Source organism: Phalacrocorax carbo, chromosome 3, assembly GCF_963921805.1.
Source record: "Phalacrocorax carbo chromosome 3, bPhaCar2.1, whole genome shotgun sequence".
Taxonomy (NCBI): Eukaryota; Metazoa; Chordata; class Aves; order Suliformes; family Phalacrocoracidae; genus Phalacrocorax; species Phalacrocorax carbo.
In genome coordinates this window covers 121,204,621-121,228,699 of record NC_087515.1, presented here as the reverse complement: position 1 = coordinate 121,228,699, position 24,079 = coordinate 121,204,621, and the positions used below count along the sequence as shown (strand labels likewise).

The 24,079-nt window shown below is 45.5% G+C and overlaps 1 protein-coding gene across 5 annotated transcripts in view; it reads right to left on the bottom strand.

The window, feature by feature from the left end:
• Positions 1-24,079, bottom strand: part of KLHL29 (kelch like family member 29) — a 415,004-nt gene that overhangs the window by 2,622 nt on the left and 388,303 nt on the right. For 4 of the 5 annotated variants that reach the window (XM_064448128.1, XM_064448133.1, XM_064448132.1 and 1 more), the window contains 2 exons: positions 19,945-20,138; positions 11,503-11,647 (listed from right to left, as the gene is read on the bottom strand). In XM_064448128.1, coding sequence (XP_064304198.1) covers positions 11,503-11,647; positions 19,945-20,138 — 339 coding nt within the window. Of the gene's footprint in view, positions 1-3,388; positions 10,824-11,502; positions 11,648-19,944; positions 20,139-24,079 lie in introns of those variants that run through there. The other variant, XM_064448130.1, reaches the window with a different exon arrangement.

Here is a 24,079-nt window from a genome sequence, read left to right as displayed (position 1 = left end):
GATCTGCAGCAAATGTAGCAGGACAACGTGTCCCTGTAACACCACGCGCACGCAAAAGCAATCCAAACAATTTGGGGTCCCTGCCACCTCGGTTGGAAATAAACCCTTGCTTCAAGTTACTCCTCTGATTACCAATGAATGCTGTGAAGAGAGGGGGGAAAAAAACTCCAAAAAATGCTTCAGCCAAGGGCGTGCTGTGGCGTGGGAGCCTGGAGGTCCTGCTGACGTGACCTTGTCCACCCCGAGGGGTGGTGTCAAGTGGAAAGCCGACCCGGGACGCGAGTTTGATGCAGCTGAGGGATTGGCAGGGCAGAGATATGCCGGCCTCTGAAGAAGAGAAAAAAATCTTACTGCTTTTTAAGAAGGAAAGTGTTTGACTTGAGACATCTCTTGCAAATCAAGGATAATGAGGCTGGGCTAATCCTGTGGTCCATAGGCTCTTGATAGGAGGGACGGCACATAGGTGTGAGAGGTATTTCAGGTGAAAATTGCCCTTCGGCCTCATCTCCTCCTCCCCCTTCCTTCCACTTAACCCCTCGGCCTTTCCAGCAGTTGCGTGCATGGCATGATGCTTGCTTCGGCCTAATGAAGATGGATAATGAGGGATAATTGTGTGTATTTGGAAAGGGTGGAAGGATGACAGAGGCAGCAGGCAGCTGGGTGGGAAAAGCCTACGCAGGGCTGTCGTGTTCTCCGTGCTGCCTTCCCGCTGCATGGCGGGAGCCCCAGAGTGGGTGCGGATCTGCTTTTCATCTGCCAGGAAGCCTGTTTGCCCCCCCCAACATTTGAAGGTGATGTTAAGATAGATGGGGCTGGCAGTGTTTTTTTCTGGTGGTTGGGGTCCCTTCCAAGAGCAGCTGGTGGTTGGTGGTGTTGAGAAGGAAAAGGGAGACTTGGAGAGCGCGTGGCATGCCAGAGGATAGCGGGGAGAAGAGGGAGGGGAAGACAAGAAATTAATTGCAGCCAGGAAGGCGGCCTAGCTCTAAGTAACCCTGTCGGCTTGGTAAAAGCAAAGTTATTTCTTTAGCTAATTTTGGAGCAGAAGAATGAAAAGTGATAAAGGCAAAAGATAGAGAGCGCTGGAAGACACAGGATGAACCGAGATTAAAATGGCACTGACAAAACCACGTGTTTCTGAAGAACACAAAACTCTGATGTCCTTGTGGAGAAGCAGAGCCTGAGGTTAAAAATAAACCCACAATGACAACAGTGAGGACTCAAATAAGCCTAGTCCCTGGGTACCGCCAGGAAATAGGAAATAATGAGAATCTTGTCAAAATAACTGTTAATCTGAAAGGAGAAGGAAGGAGAGAGAGACTTGAAACACTTGATTAGAGCCTATCCACAAATCATCAGGGCTGGATGATACATAGCCCAGGGTCCTAAGGGAGTTTGCTAATGAACTTACTGAACCACTGGTAATTATTTTTGAAACGTCAGGGAGGAATGGGGAAGAACAAGGACTTGAGTAAAGCAAGTGTCATCCTGAAAGACAGCTCTGAAAGAGAACGAGCTCACCTCCAAAGGGTGGGCTTGGGTTCCTACGGCCAGGAGGGAGCATAGTGGCAGGACTAGCTGACCCAGTAAATCAGACAAATGTGCAAATTAATCCACGCTTTAGGACTAAGGTATTTGTTGGGGGGTGGGAAGCCCATCTTTGCATTGGACCAAGTTATAATTTAAAAGCAAGACAGGCTGGGAATTACAGTTTGCAAAATACGGCATGGAGGGGGTGGGGAGGATGGTCCCACCCCGTGGGCTGCAAAACCAGTGGGTGAGAGTTTAAAAATACAGCCATGGGGTAGTGGTTGCTCTTTGTGCTTTACTTAGTTTTCTTAATAGTGAAGCTGAAGGAGATGGAAGCCTATCTGAATTGGGGTATACATTGGGACGTGCCAGATGGAAGAGTGTCCAGCGTCAGAGAAGGACTGCGGTACAGAGTAGCTTTGCTGCCTTGGTTCTCTAATGGCATGGTGAGCAGTCATTAAAAAAGTACCCCTACACAAAATGTGACCAAAAAAAAAAAAAAAGGCAAATGGATTAATTTAGCAATTTTGTTGACTGAAATGGGAAAAAACAAACAAACTCCCAAACAAGAAAAGATCCCCAAGAAAGATCTGGCTGCAGAACTCTCAATAATGGGTAATTAAAGGGAATGCTAGTGTGAAACTTGGAGCCTGGGGCTCATTCCCTCAGCGTTGATGATCAAGGTCCACTGCATATGAATGGCCTCAGCTGAGTTTTAATTTACGGGTGTGGGCACGCTGGTGTAGATGACAGCACCTCACACCAGCGCAGAAGAGGACCTTAGCGACTGGTCCCACTCACGTACAAGGCCTGTCTAATACTTGCTGCTTCTTACCCAGTGAGGCTGCTCTGTACAGAGCTTTTGATCTGGACAGAAAGAAGGGATGGACAGAGGGAGGACTCTGTGAGGAGACGTTTCCATCTGTGCCAGAAGGTCCCGGGAACAGGACCTAAGCAACCACCAGGCCCTCCTAGCTGGCTGTGTGCTGCATAGCTGAAGTCTGGCCTTAAGTGCCCAGCATGCCCTTGGGCATCCAGTGTTGGGTGCCTAAACAGGGACACGGGTGCTTTACAAATCCCTGTGTAGTGTCTCAGCTGCCCACGTTTCTTCTAGTGACGTCTCCTCTGTGGCATGTTCAGTAGCAGCTACCCTAAGCCGGAGCTGCTGCCACTGTAGAGCAGCTGAGCAGGCAACCACACCTTCCTGAAAAGATCTGGGCCCAGGTTCCTCCCACCCATGCTCTGGATTAGGGGTTACAGTGGGTGGGCAAACGTTGCTCTTGCTCGCCACCACCTGGGCTACAGCACTGAAAGGAATTCATGGCCAATGCTGGAGACAAGCAGCTCAATACTGTGGCCTCCCATCATGGTGCCAATGTGTTGGGGAAGAAATGGATGCTGAATTCCAGCCTCTGAAAAACTGTATGAATTTTAAATGGTGATTAAATTCCCATAGATAAGACTGGCATAATGCTTAGCTTGTGAGTTGTGCCTGAGGTTAAGAAAAACAGTGAGCTACTCCTGCCATCAAGAAATAGGCAGTTCTAAGTACACAGCGGGTACTTACGTGTGCAGGGGACTTTGGAGACATTGAGGCATCTCAGGGGCTAAAGTGGGAGGTAGGTACTTAAGATCAATTAGGAATTCGGTCCTAGATTGCTGTTACTTTGCAGTACTAATTTCTGGTACCTTAGGGAATAGGAAACTCCAGTGGGCTCTCAAACCTTGAGGGAAGTGAGTGGAAAGGAGTATGCTCATTGCTCTCTCTTCATTTCTGTGACAATATTTCTTTTCTCCCCTCCCTTCCATCCCATCAGCTGTAAAAACATTGTTACCAAGGCTGACGTACAAAGAAAGAAATGATTACAATAATTAGGATGCGAGTTTATTGCTTGGTGCCATTAATCCTGAGAGATAAAATGATTACAGGCTGTCAGAGCCTGGGAAAAAAGGAAGCTCTGCGCCGCTGAGCCTCGCTGCGGGGACGCAAAACCTCCGGCAGCATCGGGGGCAGTGACCTCCCCGGCTAAGGAGCAGCTGGAGCCCGTCTCTCCAGCAGCACGCCTGGGGTGAAGGTAATCGCCGTCAAAATGGGTGTCACTTCACCACTCCTTCCAGGAAAATATGTTTCAGCATTTTGCAAGTTATTACCCGGCAGGCTAACGACCCTGCGGTAATGCCTGCGGTTTGCTAGAGAGCCTTCACCTATAGCCCCACACCCGAGGTGCCTCCATTGCCCAAACCACGAGCCGTGTCAGAGGATCATGCTGTGAGTATCCCCCCCCGACACTGCCACCACTGGTCCAGTCCATCTGCTGACCTCCGTGAAGCTATGAATCATGCTCCTAAGAAAATCCCAAGAAGGCTGAGGGGCACCAAGGGCAGGTGGGGACCTGGCTGTCCACGGTTCGAGTGCTTGTGTAATCTGAACACCGTTTAAATCTCTGCCTATTCACCTTGCAGTCCTTCCCCAGCAAACAGGTAGCAGAGAAGATCCCTCTGTGACAGCTGGCCATTAAAGGACTCGACGGACAAAGCAAATCACCGAATCATAAAATCATAGCACAACCCAAGTTGGAAGGACCTTGAAGCATCGTCTGGTCCAACCTTTCATGGGAGGGGGACACTAGATGGGATGGTCTAACACCCTCTCTAATCGCATCTTGACAACCTCCAGTGATGGGGACTCCAGCACATCCCTGGGGAGCTTGTTCCAGTGGATGATTGTTCTCACTGTAAAAAATTCCTACGCTGAGATGAAACCTCTCCTGCTGCAACTTGTACCTGTTGCCCCTTGTCCTCTCCATGTAGCTCCTTGTGAAGAGAGAGCCCCCATCCTCCTTGTAGCCTCCCTTTAAGTGCAGGAATACCATGTGAGGTGTCCCCCAAACCTTCTGTTCTCCAGGGAGAAGAGCCTGAACTCCTTCAGTCTTTTCTCACAGGGCAGGTTCTCCAGCCTTTTGATCATCTTTGTGGCCATTCTTTGGACCCTCTCCAGTCTGTCCATGCCTTTTTTGAATTGTGGGGACCACAAGTGGACACACTACTCCTGGTGCAGCCTGACGAGGGCTGAGCAGAGTGGGATGATCACATCTCTACCTAACCTAGAAACGCCCCTGCAGATGCAGCCTGGCATCTGATTTGCCTTCGTTGCTGCATTTGACTTTGCACTACTTATTAATTGACTTTTAAAACTGCACCTGGGCATCAGCCTTGCTGCCTGCTCACCCACTTGATGTCTCTGCAAACCCTGCCCTACCTGTGCTCCGGCTCAGGCACGCAGCGCCAGGGCTTGGCACACGCGAGCCGGGGGCCCTGCTCAGGCAGCTCGGCTGCCATTCACTCGGTGGCTACCTTCCCGCCGAGAGTGTTGGGTGGGAGGGACCCTCTGCTTTTCATCCAAAAGCATCTTACAGTAAAAGGCTCCTGATGGGCAGTAATTTGGAAGCAACCCAAAGCAGAGGGTGTCAGTGCCTCTTTTCTGTAGGGTGTGAGAGCCAAGTGCCTGGGAGCTCCTGCTCTAGCCCTTCTCTCTCCCATAGAGAGAGAAGCAATAAGCAGTGGGACTACCAGCAGAGTTTGTTAATTTTGATTATTATTATTTTAAAAATTCCTGCTTAGTCCTAAAGATCACATTGGCCTTATCAGGAAATGTTAAAAAAATAAAAATAATCCTATATTGTAATTGTCTGGGGTTGTAAAAGAGATTTGAAACAGCTGAATTAGCATGTTGTTTTGACTCCCTGAAACTTAGTGTCCTCTAAGTCCACAAACAAAGCTTCTCTCCCTCCTCACTCCTGCCTATGCAGGCACACGTGCTCACTAATGTTTTTGGAGCAGCACCACAAAGGCTATTAAATATTATCAGTTATATAGACACAGAATCTGCTTAGAAGTAGGAAAAAAGTCCCCACATCTATTTACTGGATTAAATTCCTTCCTTCTAAGATTTCAGGAGGGCTTTACCAGAGATGGAACTGAACGATGCTTGTCAAGTGGGTGGAGTAAGTGCTGGGATAAGAAAAGCCTGCAGGGTACCAGCCACCACGGGAAGCGGCTCTGTGTGGCGCTAGGCAGAGCTGCAAGCGCCTCCTAAGCATTTGCTTAAAGTGGGGGCCTTGTTGTGAAACCCGTACAGTGGTTTGCAACACCAAAGTGAAAGGCGTCGCCGCCATCTCCATGGGTGGTGGTGCTCAGGGTGCCAAAATGTCGTCCAGAGTTTGGTAGCGGTGCTGACAACCTGCACGGTGGTTTGCAGCCAGGTTGTTATGTTTGAGAGGGCTCGAGCTCGGGTGGCCGTGTTGTGCTGCCAGAGGTGTCATCTTTACAAGGAGATGGATAAATGAGGGTCCAGATTAGCCAATTAAGAGGATATCATGCCACTTCTTGGAGCGGGATTATTAGTGTGGGTGTTTTGGCCAAGCTCCAGTTATATTCTCCCCTACTACGTGAGCACTTTCCCTTGCTAATGATCCAAAACCATCATGTGGCATCGTTACTTGCTGCCGAAAACAAGCAATGTTTTGTTCCAAAGTCAGTCGCATATCAGTAATGTCCAGAGTGCTCTGTCTGTATCAGTTACGCTTTAGTGCACGCTGAAATCCTTCATGTCATCAACTCCGACAGAAATTATTGCTAATAGTCTGGTGTGGCAGTTCTCATCCGCTGTCTGTGCAGCATAGTCCCAGCCACGCATCTCCTTCCAGGTATGCTGGAAGATTTTGGTTTTCCCTTCTAGACCACAAACACTTCCAGCTGCGAATGCTGCCTGCTGAACAGAGCAGCCTTTACGTCTGCGGGCTCCAGAAGTGCCAGGCCATTAAGGAACCATGCTCAGTAATAGCTTCACCTGGGAATATCCGTCCAAGCAAGCTGTGCTCTAACCCCTTCCAGTGCCTGGAGTTACCATGAACTTTGCAATGCAGAAAGGAATCAGCTGGGGGAGTTGGCCGCTGGTGCTCTACATTAGCAATGCCTAGTAGTTAAGCACAGGAGTCACTATGTTTTGCTGTTCAAGAACAAGGGCTTATTTAAAAAGAAGAGGGGGAAAAAAAGAAAAAAAAAATCCCCAAACTGACCCTGTTTTTGTGCTGTTCAGCTCGCGTCGAAGTTGTATTAAAGATTTCCATTTGGCAGAACCATCTAATAAATCTTACTGGTTAACAATCAGAGGAGGAGGAAGAAAATGCTTTTCTGGTGTCTGTTGGGAATTGCTGGTAGTAAATTAGCTGCTCTAGAATTATTGCTGGCACCATCATGCTGCCGCTGTTGCCCCGTGGAGGCTTTCTGTAGCACACGCCTGTTTGCACGCCGCCTGCATCCTAAGCAAGCAGAATGTGGAGTTTTTAATCATGCACCGAATGCATTCAGTGTTCTTTTTGCTCGTGGAAAAATAAACCCTTGAAGGAAGGGTTAGCTTCCCTTGCGGGAAGGGAGAGCACCGCCTGCAAAGGGAGGACTCTCCAGCACTGGAGGGGAGGGATGGCTTTGCAAGTCTTTCTGGAGAGAGGTGTCCGGCAGACTAAGGTATGAGCATCCCGGCTCTTCACCCCTGTCGGCTGCTGTCTGCCGCCTCCACCTCCAGAGAGCCCGCAAATGAGCAGGGGCTGCCAGATGGAGCCAGGGTCCGTGTGGCAAACAGGATGTTTGCCTGATGTTTGGGAAATGTCAGATATTTCCCTCACCCGCACATGTCACGTGGAAGATGTTCAAGACCTGCGTGTGAACTCTCAGTGAATTTTAAGACGCTTCAGGCCTGTTGTAGCTCTTTACCCACTTGGCACCATTCCTCAAAGGGTTAATTCTAGGTCAACACGAATTTCTTATTGACTTTCACCAGGCTGGGCTTAATCTGAAAATGTTGCTCAATTTACTCTTCTGTTGATAGTGAGCTGGAGACCTGAACCATTTATTTTTCGCTTTTCATTAAAAGTAATTTCAGTTGATATTAAAACCATTTGAATGGACCTTTAATTTTTCGCGAACGGGGAATGTCACACAAATTTCCTTTCCCCGTGCTCAAAGCCATCACGCTCCCTAGTCACTAACATGTAGAAGCAGTGCAGATAAAAATAAAAGTGACGCAGTCAAGATTTTTCCCAGCAAATTTAGTATCGAGTGATTCCTGGTGAGAGGAGATCAATAGCATGCAGTTAATTTTTAAGTTGTTTATGTTGCTGCTTTTAAACCATGGTTTTTGTGATCCATGCTAATGAGTGGAATGAGGAATTTATAGATTCATAGACTAAGGTCAGAAGGGATCTCTGTGCTTAGTTAATCTGAGCTTGTGTGCATGCAGGCCATGGACTTTTCCCCAGGCAGCATGTCTCTTGGAAACGTATCTAATCTCCTCTTAAAAACACCAAGTGTTGGTGAGTTCGCCCCCTCCCTCGCTGGGTCTCTGTTTAATTATTCTTGCTGTTGGGAAAGTGCCTCACTTCAAGGCTGAGATGCATAACACGACTTTCTAGCCCTTGTAACCTGCTATGCCTTTGTCTGAGAGACTGAAAGCTTTTCCACTTGCTCCCAGTGATCAAGTCACCTCTCAGCCTTTTTTTGATAAAATCCTTAAATTTCATGTCAGAGATTTGATTTGCAACCCGGGTTCATCTTTGCAGTTTCCCTTTGAACTTCTGCCGATATTTCCGCATGTTGACGCGTGGACCCGAGACCTGCATTCATCTCGCCAACTCTGAATGCAGCAGCACTCTCTTCCCAGCTTCAACTTGTTTTCATTTCGGTGTTAGGGCTCATATTATATATCCAATATTGCACTGACCTTTTGTCCACCGCACTGCGATGAGAGCTCATGTCGTGTACCTCTGAGCGGCCTCCTTTATGTCCTCTTCTGAGTGCCTGACTTTCGAAGGGGAGCAGGGCTGCTATGATTGTGCTTCCTCTGTGTATTACTTTGCATTTAAAATACCACTGCTAGCTTGAGACCATCTAACTGAGACATACAGATAACTGGCTAAAATAGCTCCTTCTGTAATATTTTTTACCCACCAAATGTTATGCCACCTGCAGCCTTTACCAGGGGAGATTTTCTATTACCTGGACTGTTGGTAGATATATTAAATAGCATTGAAGAAGAATCAACGCTTGCTACTGGTGGCCTTGCTCAGCGATATCTTCTCATTAAGAACTACATTTTGAGATCTGTCAGTGAAGCAGATTTAATCTCTCTAATGTGTGCCTTGTTAATTCCATATAATACCAGCCAAATACTTTGGAGAAATCGTAGTATATTATAGCATCACAGTTGTCTTTAGCAGCCAGGCATGTTTCATTAAAAACAAAGAACCCAATCTCCCCCCCAAAAACCAGAAGACAACAGGTTGGTTTAATAAGACCTCTTTTTCCAGGAAAGCGCACCGATTGCTGTTCATGATATTATTAGCATCTAGTTATTTGTCGATGAAATCCCAAATTAACCACTCTGATATTTTGAAGAGGACCAACATGAGGCTAAGTGAGACCACTTAGCCTGATGTTGGTACTTTGCAAAATTAATTGCTGCACTAAAATTCTCCCTTTCACCTTTTCAAAATATGGAAACACTTTGGCAGTGCCCTGATCCATCCTGAACTGTAAGAGTTATTAAAAATCAACATTAGTGGTTCAATCAGCTTCTCAGTGAAATCTCTAAAGATGCCTGCATCTAAGTCGGCTGGGCTGCCTGATTTGAGAACTCAGTTTCTGATTTCACATCTTTCCTTGCTGGCAGCAGTGACCGCTTTTGGTCCCTCACAGCAGAATATGACCCAAACCTTCTTGCTCCCTTTGAAATACAGATGAGAAATATCCATCTGATCGGTCTGTGTTACACTTTGCTACCTCATCAGCCTCATCAGCAATGGTTTTATAACTGATTAAAATTACAAATTTACAAACTTGATCCCAAAAGGTTTACAGTGCCTTTCTTTTTACCCTTCTTAGCCCTTAGTATTTCACTGGTTCCCTCAGCCTCCTGTAGCAGCAGCTGATTTTCAACTTATTTGTTACTGCTAACCTCCCATTATCCCTGTATCCATACCTACTTATTTATTTAGGTTTTGTCATAGGTTTCACATCTCCTTTTGGCTGAAATATTTTTCCTTGACCATTTCCCAGCACATTTAAGGATTCTTGAAACTGTGTCTTTTTTTGGCATCCAACGGACACACACTGAACTATTTCTTTTTTTGGTGACTATCCCGCTATAAATGTAGGTTTCCAGTCCACTATTGCGTTAGGCTTTAGAAAAAAATGTCATTTAAATGTTTCAAGTTACTTTTTACTGACAGGTGTCATATGCTACTTAAGCAGAGCCAGTTCATTATGGTGCCTAATATTAGGTCATTGGTTTCCTCTCCTTGGTCCATCACAGGGTCTCCCATTGGATTCCCTTCTGCAGGGTGCAGAGCAAAGCACCCCTTCACATTAGAAACTCAGGGAAGCTTTCAGGTGAGATGCTCAGCCAACAACCCCTGCTTGAAATCACCCATGCAATTTCTCTTGTAGTGTATTCCAGATAGTAAATTAATAGATTCTTGTTACGTTTTACAAAAGAGATGTTCAAAGAGCACTCTATGGGAAGGTACAGGAATGTATCGAATGTACAAGTCCCTCGTGTTTCAGCTACTGGTTCGGGCTCTAACCCTGAGCTGCATTGTAGCCTTTATTTCTGGTTTTCAGGGGAAAAATATCACCAGCAGCTGCCTGAGCACTGCAGGCCCCTTGCCATCCTGCTTTGCCTCCTGCTAGGGTGGAGGGACAAGGAAGACCTGTCCTTAGCGCACACGGCCGCAGCCACCCAGGTTGGAGCTGGCTGCCTGGACTCCTTTGCTTACAACAAAATATGCTTCAGCAGCCAAGAGAGGGCGCTCCTTAAATTAATAAAAGAAAGGGGAAAAAAAGGAGAAAACGAGAAAAAAACAACAAAAAGATAAAAACTGAGCATGTTTCTTAGAAAGGCATTTTCTCATCTGCACCAAAGTGAAAGGTTAAATGCAACAAGTTAAAACACAGAGGTGTTTTTCAACCACAGGATGGGGGCTAGGGACACCCCTGGGGCAAGGAGCAGAGCTTTGGCTGGCCGTCTGGGAGATGCGGGTCCGTTGTGGGCCCAGCAGCTGCCCCATCACTGCTACTCCTCCCGCCCCGGACGGTGTTTCACTTGGGCGCTCGCCTGGCACAACCCCCCTGCCCCGGCTTTGCTCAGTGCCTCGAGACGCTGCTGCATCGGACGTCGACAGCAAGCCCTCACCCAGCGCCCGTGGCTGCCTGCGGGTTTGTGGTCCAGCGATGGCTTTTCCCTGTGAAACCAATAGCTCACCAGTCCCCAGCGCAGGGAACTGCTCTGTGAGAGGCTGGCACTGAATAATGCCCGAAACAAGGCTGTCTTTCTGTAACAGCCATGTAATACTTTTTAAAAGGCCTTTAAGTTCTGCCAGTACCTGCGATGGGTGCCAAGTTTTATTTTTGTCAGCCAATTTGGGAAGTTTGTTAAACCTGTGACCAGGATCAGGGAAGCAAGCCCAAAAAGCAATCAAAAGCATGTAATAAATAATAATTAATATCAGTGTGTGGTGCTTACTCAGTATTTTTTCCCTTTCAAGGATCTTTTAGCTAGTTAGCAAAAACATGTTCCACATCATGGTGCTCTCCTTCAGCAGGTATTTATCATCCTCCTGTTACACATAGCAAACTGAGGAAAACAGCGTTCCTACAGTCTGCTGGAGGGGCCCAACACACCTCCCTCCCATCCATCCATCGTGCCTGAATGTGAAGAGACACACGAACCATAGTAGGGTCCTGGATGTGCACTTTGGGAAGTGCTGTGTCCCTGAACACATACAAGAAAGTGATGAGGAAACCCCCCGGTGGTACACACCTCCCTTCCCCTCTCCCCTTCACTGTTAGGTAGTATTAGCTTATTTATCAGCAGAAAATGTTAAGCCACGAGTAATTAAATTTTAATTTTTTTTTTCTCACCTGCAGAACTGCCTGGAGTGGTTCATGTTGGGACCTGCTTTAATATTGCCTTTCTCTGGGTCATAGATCGTGGTTGCTCGTGCATAAGCTCCTCCAAGAATAAAGATGAACCCATTGAGAGTGACTGCAGGAGCATATTTGTTATCTGTCAATGGAAAGCAACACTGAGATCAGTTTTAGGCTCAGGTTTGGAGACTGGTTTTTTTATTTATACATTCCCCTTATTTATAGATAAGTCACGTTTCTCTACACCTCCAAGGCTAGGAAAAGAAAAATGAGGAAACCTTTCCTGGTTTTGTTCTTCTCTCTCCAAGTTCTCAAAGGCACTTTTAAAGTTCATCAGTCCTTCATCCCCCAGTACGCGCCTCCCTCTAAACTGGTAAAGTACAATTATCCTCTCCAGAAGCCTAATGGAGTCACTGTGAAAGCTCCACTCTTACATACGAAATTAAGATGTCAAGTTGTTTCAGAATTTTGAATTGCTGCAAATTTCAACTCAGATGCTTCCCATGCCTGTGCAGCAGCAAAGTACAGAAGAAACGCAGTGCAGAGACCTGCTTAATAATATCCAATAATTGATTCTCTTTTGTACTCTGCTTTTGCTTGTGGGAAGGTCACCCACATAATCCAGAAGATTTTCTAAGACCTGATTTTTTTTTCCCACTTCATCTGCCTTGTAAATTCAACTGTATTTTTATTTTCACGTGTGTGTATCTCCAAGCAGTTCTGTATTTTAGCAATGAACTGTGTGAGGTTGGAGTTTGCAATTAAGCAAGTCCCTTATCCTCAGTCAAATCAGAGTTTCCAAGGATGCTTTAAAATTCTTGTGTTATCTGTGGCATTATTAGAAATATTGGTAAAACTAACCATAAATTATCAAATAAAATAATTCTAATTTAATTAGTGGAGTTGTCCTGTATGCTGCTAGCACGCCATATGCACATTATTAAATATGAGCCAGTTGGGCTGAAATTTCTCATGATGGTGTCTGCCTTGATGTGATACAGTGATGTGATACAGGTTTTTTCAATCAACATTTCAGTGAAACCAATTAGCAGTGTCTGGGAACAAAAGATGGGAAAATACATTGCTTTATTTGAGTTAAAATAAGCCTCACAACCAGTTCTCTAGCAAGCAAGATCCTACACCCTTTGGGGTGTGAAGCAGACATTTCCTGGGTCACTACCCTGGCGTGTGGGGACACTCTTATGGAAATTATCCATACGTACCTATATGTTAAAGCCTCTCCAAAATCTCCATTTTTATATGCTCAGAAAAGGGTGATCCTCTTCCATCCCCAGTGGAGAATCAGCCTGGACACAGTCCTGCTGGCTTCAGCTCCTGCAACCCTCCTCCCGAGTGCAGGGAGTCAGGGGCAGCTCACTGGAGAGGAGGTGCGATACCATCTTTACTGTGCTCTTACATCTTTGATAATGGCCTCTACATAATGTCGAAGGGGTCTGTATGTTCCTTCCAGATCCATAACTCTATGACTGTATCCTTTTACGAACACAATAAAAGATGGGCTTAAACCAGCCCCAGCAGCTTTACTTTTGGCATTTGCTTACCTCTCGCACGGCTGGTGCTGTAACCCTGAGGCTCTTGTAAAACCACTTTATTCCATTAAATATTTAACAAGATATTGAATTTGACGGGAGTTAAGCAAAAGCTGACAAACATCTCCAGAAGAGAGGTAATTTCCTCAACTGGGGTTTGAACTGGTTAAACTAGTAGGAAAATAATGGGTTTGTGGTGTCTGCTTCTGTTCCAGCATGGCCACGGGGTGGTCTGGCTCAGTTCATCTCACCCCACGCTGGTGCACGCCTGGGGGACGTACAGGGGTGCAGCACCCGGTGTGAAAACAGACTAAACATGTTATGGGTTAAAGTTGGGCTTCTATTATGCTGAGTATCTACAGGCATATGTCAAAAAAACACGGATGTATTAGGAAAATGTCACTGATCCTTGGGAACAGATGGGAAGAAACTAATTCATCCAGAAAATAGAACAAGGAGTATTCAGTTTCTTCTCGGTGCCACTAAGCCACTATAATTCATCAGAAAGACTTATCTGTCCTAACAAACCGTCTCACATCCCTTTCCAAATCAGACTTGCATATGTGACATTCTTTCCAGTTAAGACACCCATCAGAAATTTTCCATATTTAATTATCACATCTTCCGTGTTTTTTACTTCGACTAGCACTATTTTGCAGAATGAAACTCTCGAATTAAAAAAAAAACCACAGAGCTCAGCTCCCAAATCTCACAGGGAAATTATTTGGGGCTCCCTCAAGGCAGAAACGACGACTTCTCAGGAGACTGAATCACTGACTTCACATTCCTTTTTGTTAAAGAAAGAGGGAAACCCCTTGGTTATTTTTATAGTAACTTATTTTTTCCTTTCAAATAGGCAGACAGTCTGATAGTCTTTTTCTTTCCTTTTTTTTTAAGATGCAATCGTGTTTGACTCTCATCAATTTTTCAATACATCACCTCTCTGTTGTCTTTTTACTGCTTTTGGCTTTAGCTATAATTTCATAAATTGGTATAAAGTAAGCCAGAGATAGAGAAACAGGGAAATCTCTGTTCTTTCTTTCAGGAAGGGAGAAGTTCACAGCATACAGTCTCCTGATCCTCACAAAGATATGGCAGAAAGACACGAGGGACACCCCTCCAGTGACCGGCAGAGAGAAAACAGTGGATTTTATTTTTGTTATGTTACTATGGAGCCAGAAATTGATCATGGATACAGGGAGCTTGGAAAACTCAAGCCGTCATTCCTGCTACCTACGTGTGGGTTACCACCCTCAGTGTTTGACCTTACTTCATCCAAAGTGCTACCCACAGCCTTCCCTTGTTGTTGTCCCTTCCAAGGCTTGGTAACCCCATGCAAACAGGAGACTCCAACTTCTGTCGCTGCTGGAAGTCCTTAATATGCTCATAGTCCAAGGTGGCTGGTTGGGGAGCCGTATTTTGCAAAAGCATGTTCTGGTTGGGCTTTTTGGTCAATGCTGCTGGGCATGACCATGAGCTCCTGTGGGTCAGAGGCTTACCGCGGGATACAGCGGGGACATTGGTTATTTCAGAAGCCTGGTGGAGGGAAGGAAGAAAGGGGAGAGGACACACGGAAACAGAGAAACAGCCTCCTTTCCCCTTCCAAATTAAAGCGCTCAGGCTGCTGCATATAGTAATCCATTTCAGGTTGGAAAATCTTAAATGGGATTTGTCCACGACAGCAAGCACACTTGAGATTAAAAGGCAGAATAAATGTAAAGGAAATAATAGATAAAAGGCACTCTTTTCTCCAAGTGGATAACATCATAACATCATTCTCCTTTGCTGTTGCTATAGGAAAATACGCATGTATTTCTATTCTAGTGACAGGTCATTGTGGGAAGGGGTATGCACTCAACGACAATCCTTCAGCCAGAGGTGTACTTTACATGGGGCTGATAATTTAACCTACTGGTGTTCTCCTCACTTAGTAACGACAGCGCGCTGTCTGTGATGTGTTCTGTGGCTCTCGTATCTCTCGGTACAGTATATGGTCAAGTAGCACAGTTCTGCTTCCCCCTCCATGATTGCTTAAAGATCTTATGTTGCCTTCCAGTAAAGCACTTGCTCAGAGCCTGAAGTGGCATCAAAATGAATGGCTGCAGCACTTCATATGGAAACAGATTATTAAAACCAAGCCAGTCAAACATTTTTATCAGGAAGAAGAAATGTGGGCATGCCACCAGTCCAGATATAACGCCAACTGAATGGTCTCCCTGCACATGCAGGTGGATGGTGGTGGGGTTGATGCACATGATGAAGCAGATTAGAGAAAGGAGACTAGTTAATACAAACGAAATCTGCTTTTAATAGTAAGTGCCCTTCCCCCTCCCTGAATACTATGCAGACAAGCTCAAGAATGGCATAGAAATGGATAACATCCCACAGCAGCCGGGAGACTGCAGTCTGATCCTTAACATAGCTCGTGAGGCCGAAGTGCAGATATTGCAATTAACAGCAGGGTCTCGGATGTCAGCCCTTCAGGCACGGAGCTCTCAGGCTGGCTGATTTCTCATAACTACGCAGCCAGGTGCAGGGCCCTATGGTTTCCCCAACGACCCTTGGGCAAACCCTCCTCAGAGACCCCAAAGTTGAGTGTCCTCACTTGCAAACGGTGCATTTTTGTGTATGTGTGGCGGAGATCGCCTGTGCCAAAGCAGAAGGCTCCACCTGCCATGGCGGGGCAGTTTCAGCATCAAAATTACAGCCAAAATGTTGATGAACTGAAGAGAGTTGGACAAAGCACAGCCACCCAGGTGAAGCGGAGGTAGGAAGTGAAAGGGAGGACATCTGATGAAGGGCAGACACAGAAATACTGACTTTGCTGGGTAGAGCGCAGAGAAAGTATATGTAGGGGGAGCACATGAAGGAGTGGAAAAATCCAGTCTGAATGGAGGATATGGCATATACAGAGGAGAAATGGGTGAGACAAAGGAAAGTAAAATTTAAGCTTACTAGTGGAAAAAATACTAAGAACTAGTCATGGGAACAAAAATACTTTGAAGTATGAGACGAAACACTCATTGCCTTGAGAATTCTAGGTGAGACCCGGCCAAACCCACACATGGGTACCAAAGTATTGGCCTTAGGGAGAGGGCCAAGACATACATCTGATTTTTCCTGTAATGTCCAAAAATAAGTTCATGGCAATGAATATGTATTTTAACCAACATAAGCCATGGGACTGTGCAGTAAAAATGGACAGATGCTGCTAATATTGTTTTCCAGATATTTCTTCCATTCTTAATTCTGTGATTGTCACACTTTGGTTGGACATATCACTGCAGGATTAAATGGTGTGGTGATGAACTAGATACTTGGATTAGGAACCAGAAATGCTCATAGTTCTTTGACCTCTGTGTTCCCACAGTTCTCACCAGATTTTAAAATTTAATAGCGGTGATGATTAGACATTGGTTTTCTTACAATCCAGAAACATAATAAAAACTTGTAATTCCACAGGTACAGACATTGACAGTTCAGGGTATCAAAAAAGGTATATTTTAGTGCCCTGGCATGAAGGCACAAAGTGAACTAAAAGGCAGTGACAAGATAATTAGGCTTACTTACAATCACGGACTTCAGCATGTCGATGGCCATCTTGTTAAATACGACAAACCTCAGGAAGCTGGGCATGAAATACATTTTTAGCAGAGCTGTATAGGACAGCCTGGCAAGAAATGGAAAGGCAGGAGCTGCAAGAATGCAGCCTGGGTTCATTTACTGTTGTAGGACTTTGGCTCAACAGCAGCACACTTCTCACAGCTCAAAGCACAAGAAGGGGATGTGCAAGGTGGTTTATCAAAAAACATGCACTGTGAAAGCCCAGTAACATCAAGCTGTGGGCTGTGCTGCTGCAGGAACATCTGCTGGCTCCAAAGGTGGGGGGGACAGAGGCGAGGCAAAGGATGGGGCACTGAGAAAGACCCTCTCCTCTCCAAACATGGATGTGTGCAATCAATACCTGCCCGAAGGCTACCAAAGCATCCATGTACAATGTGTTGGTGAGCCTAGTGTCATACCTACTGCACACAGGCATCCACGTCCCAACACCTCCTGGCAGGTAAAGGCTAAAGAATAAATAGAAACTGGGAGTGAATTCACTGCTTATTCCTAGAAGAAATCCAGGCAGATGAGAGCAAGGGCTGATGCGTGTGGACACGCTATCGGTCCCCGCTCCAGATCTCCTCTGCACAGACAGGATGTCACTCTCCAGCCTGCCTCACCTCCCTTCAGATTAGCCAAAAAATGACCCTCCCCCTTGCCATGGCTGATGCCAGTGTTGCCTTGTCTTAGGCTGGCACAGGGATGGACCAGTTGGGTTCAAGCGTGTTCAACTCACTGTCCTGAAACACCACAGTGACTTGCAACAGGTACTATTGGTCTAAAAATCTCTAGACACCTTGGCTGCTTTCAATACCTGCATCTACTGTTGCATATCTGAGCATGCTTGAGGTGTTTTTAAATAATCTGTTGTCCTATCTGAGGTCAAACAAGTTTCACTGATCTCTGGGGTGACCTTAACCAACACAACTCGCCGTCAGATGTCTCAGTTGACTTAGCTCAGAAGGACATGTTAAGAATTCACAAAACAACACAAAAACGTTCTGAGGCTGTCAAAGGCACCTCCGCAGTGATCAGCTCAGGCTTTATCAAAGCTCCATTTTGTAAAAGCACCCCAAGACTCCTTCTACTCCCTCTTTTTTTAAATAAATGTTGACTCTACTGCACTTGGCATAGCATCTACTCTTGAGGGATACTTTATAAATACAGGTGATGCTAAGGTGCTTGTAAAGCTGGAGAAATTAAGGTATATTCCTGGTATTCCCACAGCCTGTTAGTGAAGATCAGGCATCCCATCAGTTCAGTTTCCCAGACATTCTCCACTGGGGTGCAGTTTTTCAGGCTCTGTTATCTTACTTTATTTGCAAATAAATTTATGTTATACCTTTCCCAGCAAAGACACAGAGCAACTACGCACTTCATCATGTATTTTAATGCCTTCAGCTTAACTAATTAACTTTGCCTACACCAAAACATAAATACCATCTTTTAACTTCACTGGTATCTTTCATGTATTTTTGTTAGGAAATAATAGTACATGTCCATTACAACAATGGATGACGAACCCACTCTGGATGGTTTGGATGATTTTTTTCCAAGCACGCATGGTGTTGATGCCTGCTAGACAGTATAATGAGCCCAGGGAATGATTTCTTAGCTCCTGTGGCACTTGTACTATTTTGGTAAGGAAAAGGAATACCTCTTTGCATAATGCATTCATTTTTGCAATACGCTCTGAGTACAGGAAAACCTCATACTGTCAGTCAGTGGATTAAATGAACAGCAGCAGCTGTAGCCATGTGATGGAAAAAGCCAGGCAATAGGGTTGTTTGCACTGCTGTATTACATAAACATGACTTTTGCCGGTTAACGCCCTCCCGCTGGGCTCTTCATGCTGCATCATATGCATGTCATGTTATGTTAGGCTGAACACAAACAGCAGCAAGGGAGTCAGAAAGCAGCAGCACTGGCTGCACAGGGGAGGCTACAGCTGTGGCTGTACCAGCTCCTCATGACCTGACCTACTAGGGAACCCCAAGAAGAGAGTCATAGTAATTATAACAAGCTATAGTAAGAGCAGCTTATTTTAGCTTTCTGAATATGCTTAGGCCTTACCTGAACACCTTATAACTGTAATTCTATAATTTATTACTTGCTACTCTTATTGCTTTACTGGGCTCAATACTGAGACCATGATTTTTTGTTTTAAATGAAGCACCTCATGTCACAGTTTCAATGCGACTAAGAGGTTTAGGATGGTGAAACACTGGAACAGGTTGCCCAGAGAGGTGGTAGATGCCCCATCTCTGGAAATGTTCATGGTCAGGTTGGTTGGGGCTCTGAGCAACCTGAGTTGATGATGTCCCTGCTCATTGCAGGGGGTTGGACTACATGACCATTAAAAGGTCTCTTCCAACTGAAACCATTCTATGGTTCTATGATTTTACGACTCTAGGATGCAAAAGCAAACCACCCCAAAGCAGCTTCTCTGTGATGACTGTATGAGCGCTGTTTCTTTGGCCACCTGAATACAGCCAGATCAAAGGCTGCCCACAGCCACCCAGCACAGAGCAGGTGGCCCAAGTCAGCTGTCACCCTGCAGTAATGTCCTCACGAAGCTGAATGCTAAACCTCATTTTCAAAAGCAGCCTAAACACTCAGGGTGCAAATCACCATGGAAAGCAAATAAGTTGCCATCTTTTGAGCACTACCCTAATTTTGGAAGGAAGTCTGTACCTCTGAGGTTGGCTTTTTGATCTGTAACATGTGATGTGTTCAGTGAGCACAAGGGCATCATAAACTAATAAACACAGTTTTAATAATCTACATGTCTCGGAGATTTCAGCCTCTGAAGCACATATGCCTTTGGACACCACTGGTAAATCCCAGTTAAGAATGACCGTCACTTCCCATGGGACAGGAGGCATTTTAACAAACCCATGAGTAATAACCCATTAACTGAGCAGTGTTGTAAAACTGCATGGAGCAACACGATGCCAGGATGAAGTTTCACTGCACTTTGCGATTTTTTGGATCTAAAATTACTAGTTGTCCATACCTAATAACTGCTTTCCTTTCTCCTCTACTTTGAACTCATCACTTCTAGCTGATAACTAGCTGTATTAAAGAGTGACAATCGCCTTCAGTAAAGATCCAGATAATTGTGTCTCTGGTATAATATACCATGCATTCCTGTCAATCTGTTGTAAACATATCGCCCCTCACCCCCAACTCATTTGTTTTCTGCAAAGGCATTGAAATACCTGTAGCACAGAAATTTCTGTTGTAATATGGGTTTACTCTGACACCACGCATCCCTTACCAATCATCGGAGACTCTATAAAACTCCACGAATTAGTCTGAGGGATGTAGGACTGCAAGACTCCTGCAGCTCGTCCGGCTTCATTCACCCCACCGAAGACGTAGATCTTCCCACCGCAAACGGTTGCAGCGGCAGAGTGGACAGCCTTTGGCAGAGGAGCGATGGTCTCCCACTGGTTGGTTATCGTATCGTACCTAGGATGACAGCAACTGGAGTGAGCTGAGATGGCGCAATGCTGGGTGAACAGTAAAGACGGGATAGACAGACAGAGAAAGCAGGCTGGGATATAACAGAAAGGCAGATTGACAAGCAGAAGAAAAGCAGAGGTGGAAATGTATTTTCTAACATCCTATAAATTCAGCCACTTGGTAAACAGTGCAATTAATGCTTTTTCTAAGCTCTTAAACCATTGAGAAAAGCCCAGAGAAAGCTGGTACTGTTTTCTGCATGTGCCTCTCAAATCTCATAGTCCCAGCTAAAGAAACTCTGGACGTCTTTGTTGAGATGTCTTCCACTAATTAATTTCTATTAATAGTATTCAACGGAGAGCAGCCATGGAGAGGGACCTGGGGATTCTGGTCAATGGCAAGTTGAGCACGACCCAACAGCGTGCCCTGGCAGCCAAGGGGGCCAACCGTGCCCTGGGGGGCACCGAGCCCTGCATCGCAGCCGGGCGAGGGGGGGGATTGTCCTGCTCTGCCCCGCGCTGGGGCGGCCTCACCTCGAGTGCTGGGTGCAGTTTTGGGCACCGCAGTATATTAAGGGTATAAAGCTACTGGAGAGTGTCCCAAGAAAGGCCACGAAGTTGGTGAAGGGTTTAGAGGGGAAGCCTTATGAGGAGCAGCTGAAGTCCCTGGGTTTGTTCAGCCTGGAGAAAAGGAGGCCGAGGGCAGAGCTCATGGCGCTCTGCAGCTCCTGCCCAAGGAGAGGAGGAGGGGCAGGTGCTGATCTCTCCTCTCTGGTGACCAACGCCAGGACCCGAGGGAATGGCAGGGAGATGTGCCAGGGGAGGGTTAGGTTGGGCATTAGGGAAAGGTTCCTCCCCCAGAGGGTGGTGGAGCCCTGGAACAGGCTCCCCAGGGAGGCATCACGGCACCAGCCTGGCGATATTCAAGAAGCACTTGGACAAGGCCCTCAGAGACATGGTGTGAATTTGGGGCTGTCCTGTGCAGGGACAGGAGCTGGACACGATGATCCTTGTGGGTCCCTTCCAGCTCAGGACAGTCTATGATTATTCTTGCAAATCAGTGCAGTGATAGCAACCACAGCCGTTAATATACTTGAGTTGTTCAGCTTGTGGAACACATCTCACCTGCAACATAATGCAACACGATAGCTCTTTTTACTCTAGCTAACTGACCAGCAATGCATGTGCTGTGCCAGAATAAGTTGCTTCCATTTAATTTTCATTGTGAAACCAAACTACTGTGCTTCATTGCAAGAAGCTGCAAACGTTAATGCTGGAATAAGATTTCACCATTGCATCCATATTTGACATGAAGCAAACAGAAAAGAGTATGCATGAAAATGCTAAATTAGTTTTAAGGTCATCAGTATCTGATTTAATTAAGCCATTGACCATAAGGGATGTGCAGTTAATAATCCACAGATGAAGATTCAGTTTAGACAATGTCACAAGTACAGCCATCTTTTTTTTTTTAAAGATAATATGGCAGGGATCCAAATAGCTGCTCTAAAATGAGTCTTGGAGACAGTGGAAAATAATGTGATTTTTTTTTTTAGGCTTCTGTATTTCCATGTAATGGCACATTCAGTCAAATAGGAGTTTCCTGCATAGTGATTATTCAGAATTGTTGACTGCAAGAACAGAAGCCGTCATCACCCGTTCAGGGCTTTTGCTCTTAATATTAGAGATATGCAATATGCAGACATGAAATGAATCCATGACCATGAACCCATCTGTAAAAAAAGATTTAGCGATAGGGGAATTCTCCTTCTGCGACATGTCACTCAAAGTCTCACTGCCCAAACCTGGGGAAAAGGGACAAAAGATATAAGTGGTGGAAACAGCGCAAAATAATGTTCTTAATGAAAATACGTTAATGAGTTTCCAAGTAATATAACCGAAAGTAATTAACACATTCATTAAAAATGAAGCAAAAGCAGGAGGGAGGCAAACTTTAACTAAAAAAGATGAGGAAAGTCCCTTATAATGAGCATGGAGAACTGCCTTGTACAATGCTGTAAATTAGTTACTGAGAAATTAAATTCATCTACAACAAAGTGATCAAAGGGGAGAAATATAACGAGATTAAACAACATGGCGCTGGGAGCATTCAAGGTGACACACCTATACTGGGCTGATTCTTAATGTTTGGTACCAAACTCAAGCCTGCAGATGCAGATTTGCAAAAGCAGCTCCTCCAGGTGAGACACCATATGCTGCAGCTCCTGCGTTTGCCCACAGCACTCGCGGCAGCACTCACACCCATCCTAGCAGATATACAAAAATGCTGCATTATATAAAGTTTCATATGCTGTTTTTGGGTTACACTTGGTTAACTGTAGTAATCTGGGGTTTGGTAATTTAACTGTTGATGTCTTACTGTAAATTAAAAGCTGGTAAAGAAATTGGTTATAACTAGCTAGAAACTGTGCAAAGACACAGAGCTGAAAAGAACTGACCTAATGTGCCTTTTTAGTTCCTTAGCTTCTAAGCTATAAATTATACCTGTCACCTGATACTTACTGTCTCATACCATCCGCTGTGACCTAGCACCAGGAACATTTGTGGCCAGTCAAAGTGGTCCGAGATGGGACGGTGAGCAGCCGTGCTCCCTTCCCCGGCACTGGCAGAAGTACCCGGCGACCACAGTTCCCAAGACTGATATGTTCATGCCAACGACTTTCTGATCCTCAAGATTTTGGGAAGGAGGGGTTATATCCTTCACATATGCTGGGGGCTGGGAGTGGCTGAGGAGCACATCTATAGAAATACTGGAGAAAGGTTCAAGTTGCAAAAAGAGTTGTCCTTTTGGATGAATTTCACTATTGGGACCTCAGGTCCCCTCGACCCTATTTCTCACCCACTTGCTGCTCTCTGTTTATGGTCTACAATGACAGAACTAATCTTTCTTTCTCCTATCCTCCTTCATCTGCCACCAGGAAACAAAAATGACCAGTTTCACTTCATCTGCTGAAAGCCAAAGGCTGCAAATTTACTGGAGATAGGTGCAAGTGGGGCAGCTTAAAAAACTACTCTTGTCTTGAGGGTCAGTTGGTTTAAAAAATCAGCGAACCAGAAGCCAGTCCTTGTCCACCTAACACAGGCATCTAACGTGGGTTTTACATAGGCTGCTCAGTGAAGCAATCCCCTTAAGTAAGTGCCTAACTTACCCCTGGGGCTGAAGAAGAAAATTTCGTGCCTTCAAGACTTCCTGATACCTGTCCATCAAGTCCCTCCATCCCCCAGGAGTTTTTTCCTCTGGTTCATTCCCTCCTTTCAAAACCGTAGACCTGATTTATAGTCTCTGTTTTGCTTCAGCTCCCACTGACCAGAAAGTAAGTTGTTTTTTTTCTCTTTTCTGTTGGATTATAAAGCTGTCTGCTATCAAATCACTCTCTTTCATGTATGGACTTGCAGAAAATAATCAAATCACCTCTTCACCTTCTATGGGATAAACTAAGTAGTGTAAGCTCCTTAAGTCTCTGCAAGGCAGGTTTCCATCATTTTGGTCTATCTCAAGTTGGCTCTTAACGTGTTCACACAAGGATTTGCACCAGATTAACTAAATTGGTTTAAAAATGAATAAAGTTGAATTTTTGTAACCTTCCAGGACAGGAACTAATGACACCTGCTTTACCTCTCTGCCCTAGGGCCTTTCCATCTGTCGTGCCATCTCCGGCGTTGCCATCACTCCACTGCCACTAGTGCTAGTGGGGCTCCTCGGCTGCCCTTAACAGCAGCTCTGCTCAAGGGCCAGCAGGGAGGGAACTGATTTAAAGAATAATCACTTTGATCTCTTTCCATTAGGCAAGCTTTGCATTTGATTCCCCTGTTTGAAGCCGTAGATGGAGATTTAATGGGAGATGGCTTCGAGCCAAGCAAAGGTTTTTCTTCCCTCTCCTCCACTGCTCCCTCCAGTCCCAGTGTGTCCACGCCGGTCCTTGGCTA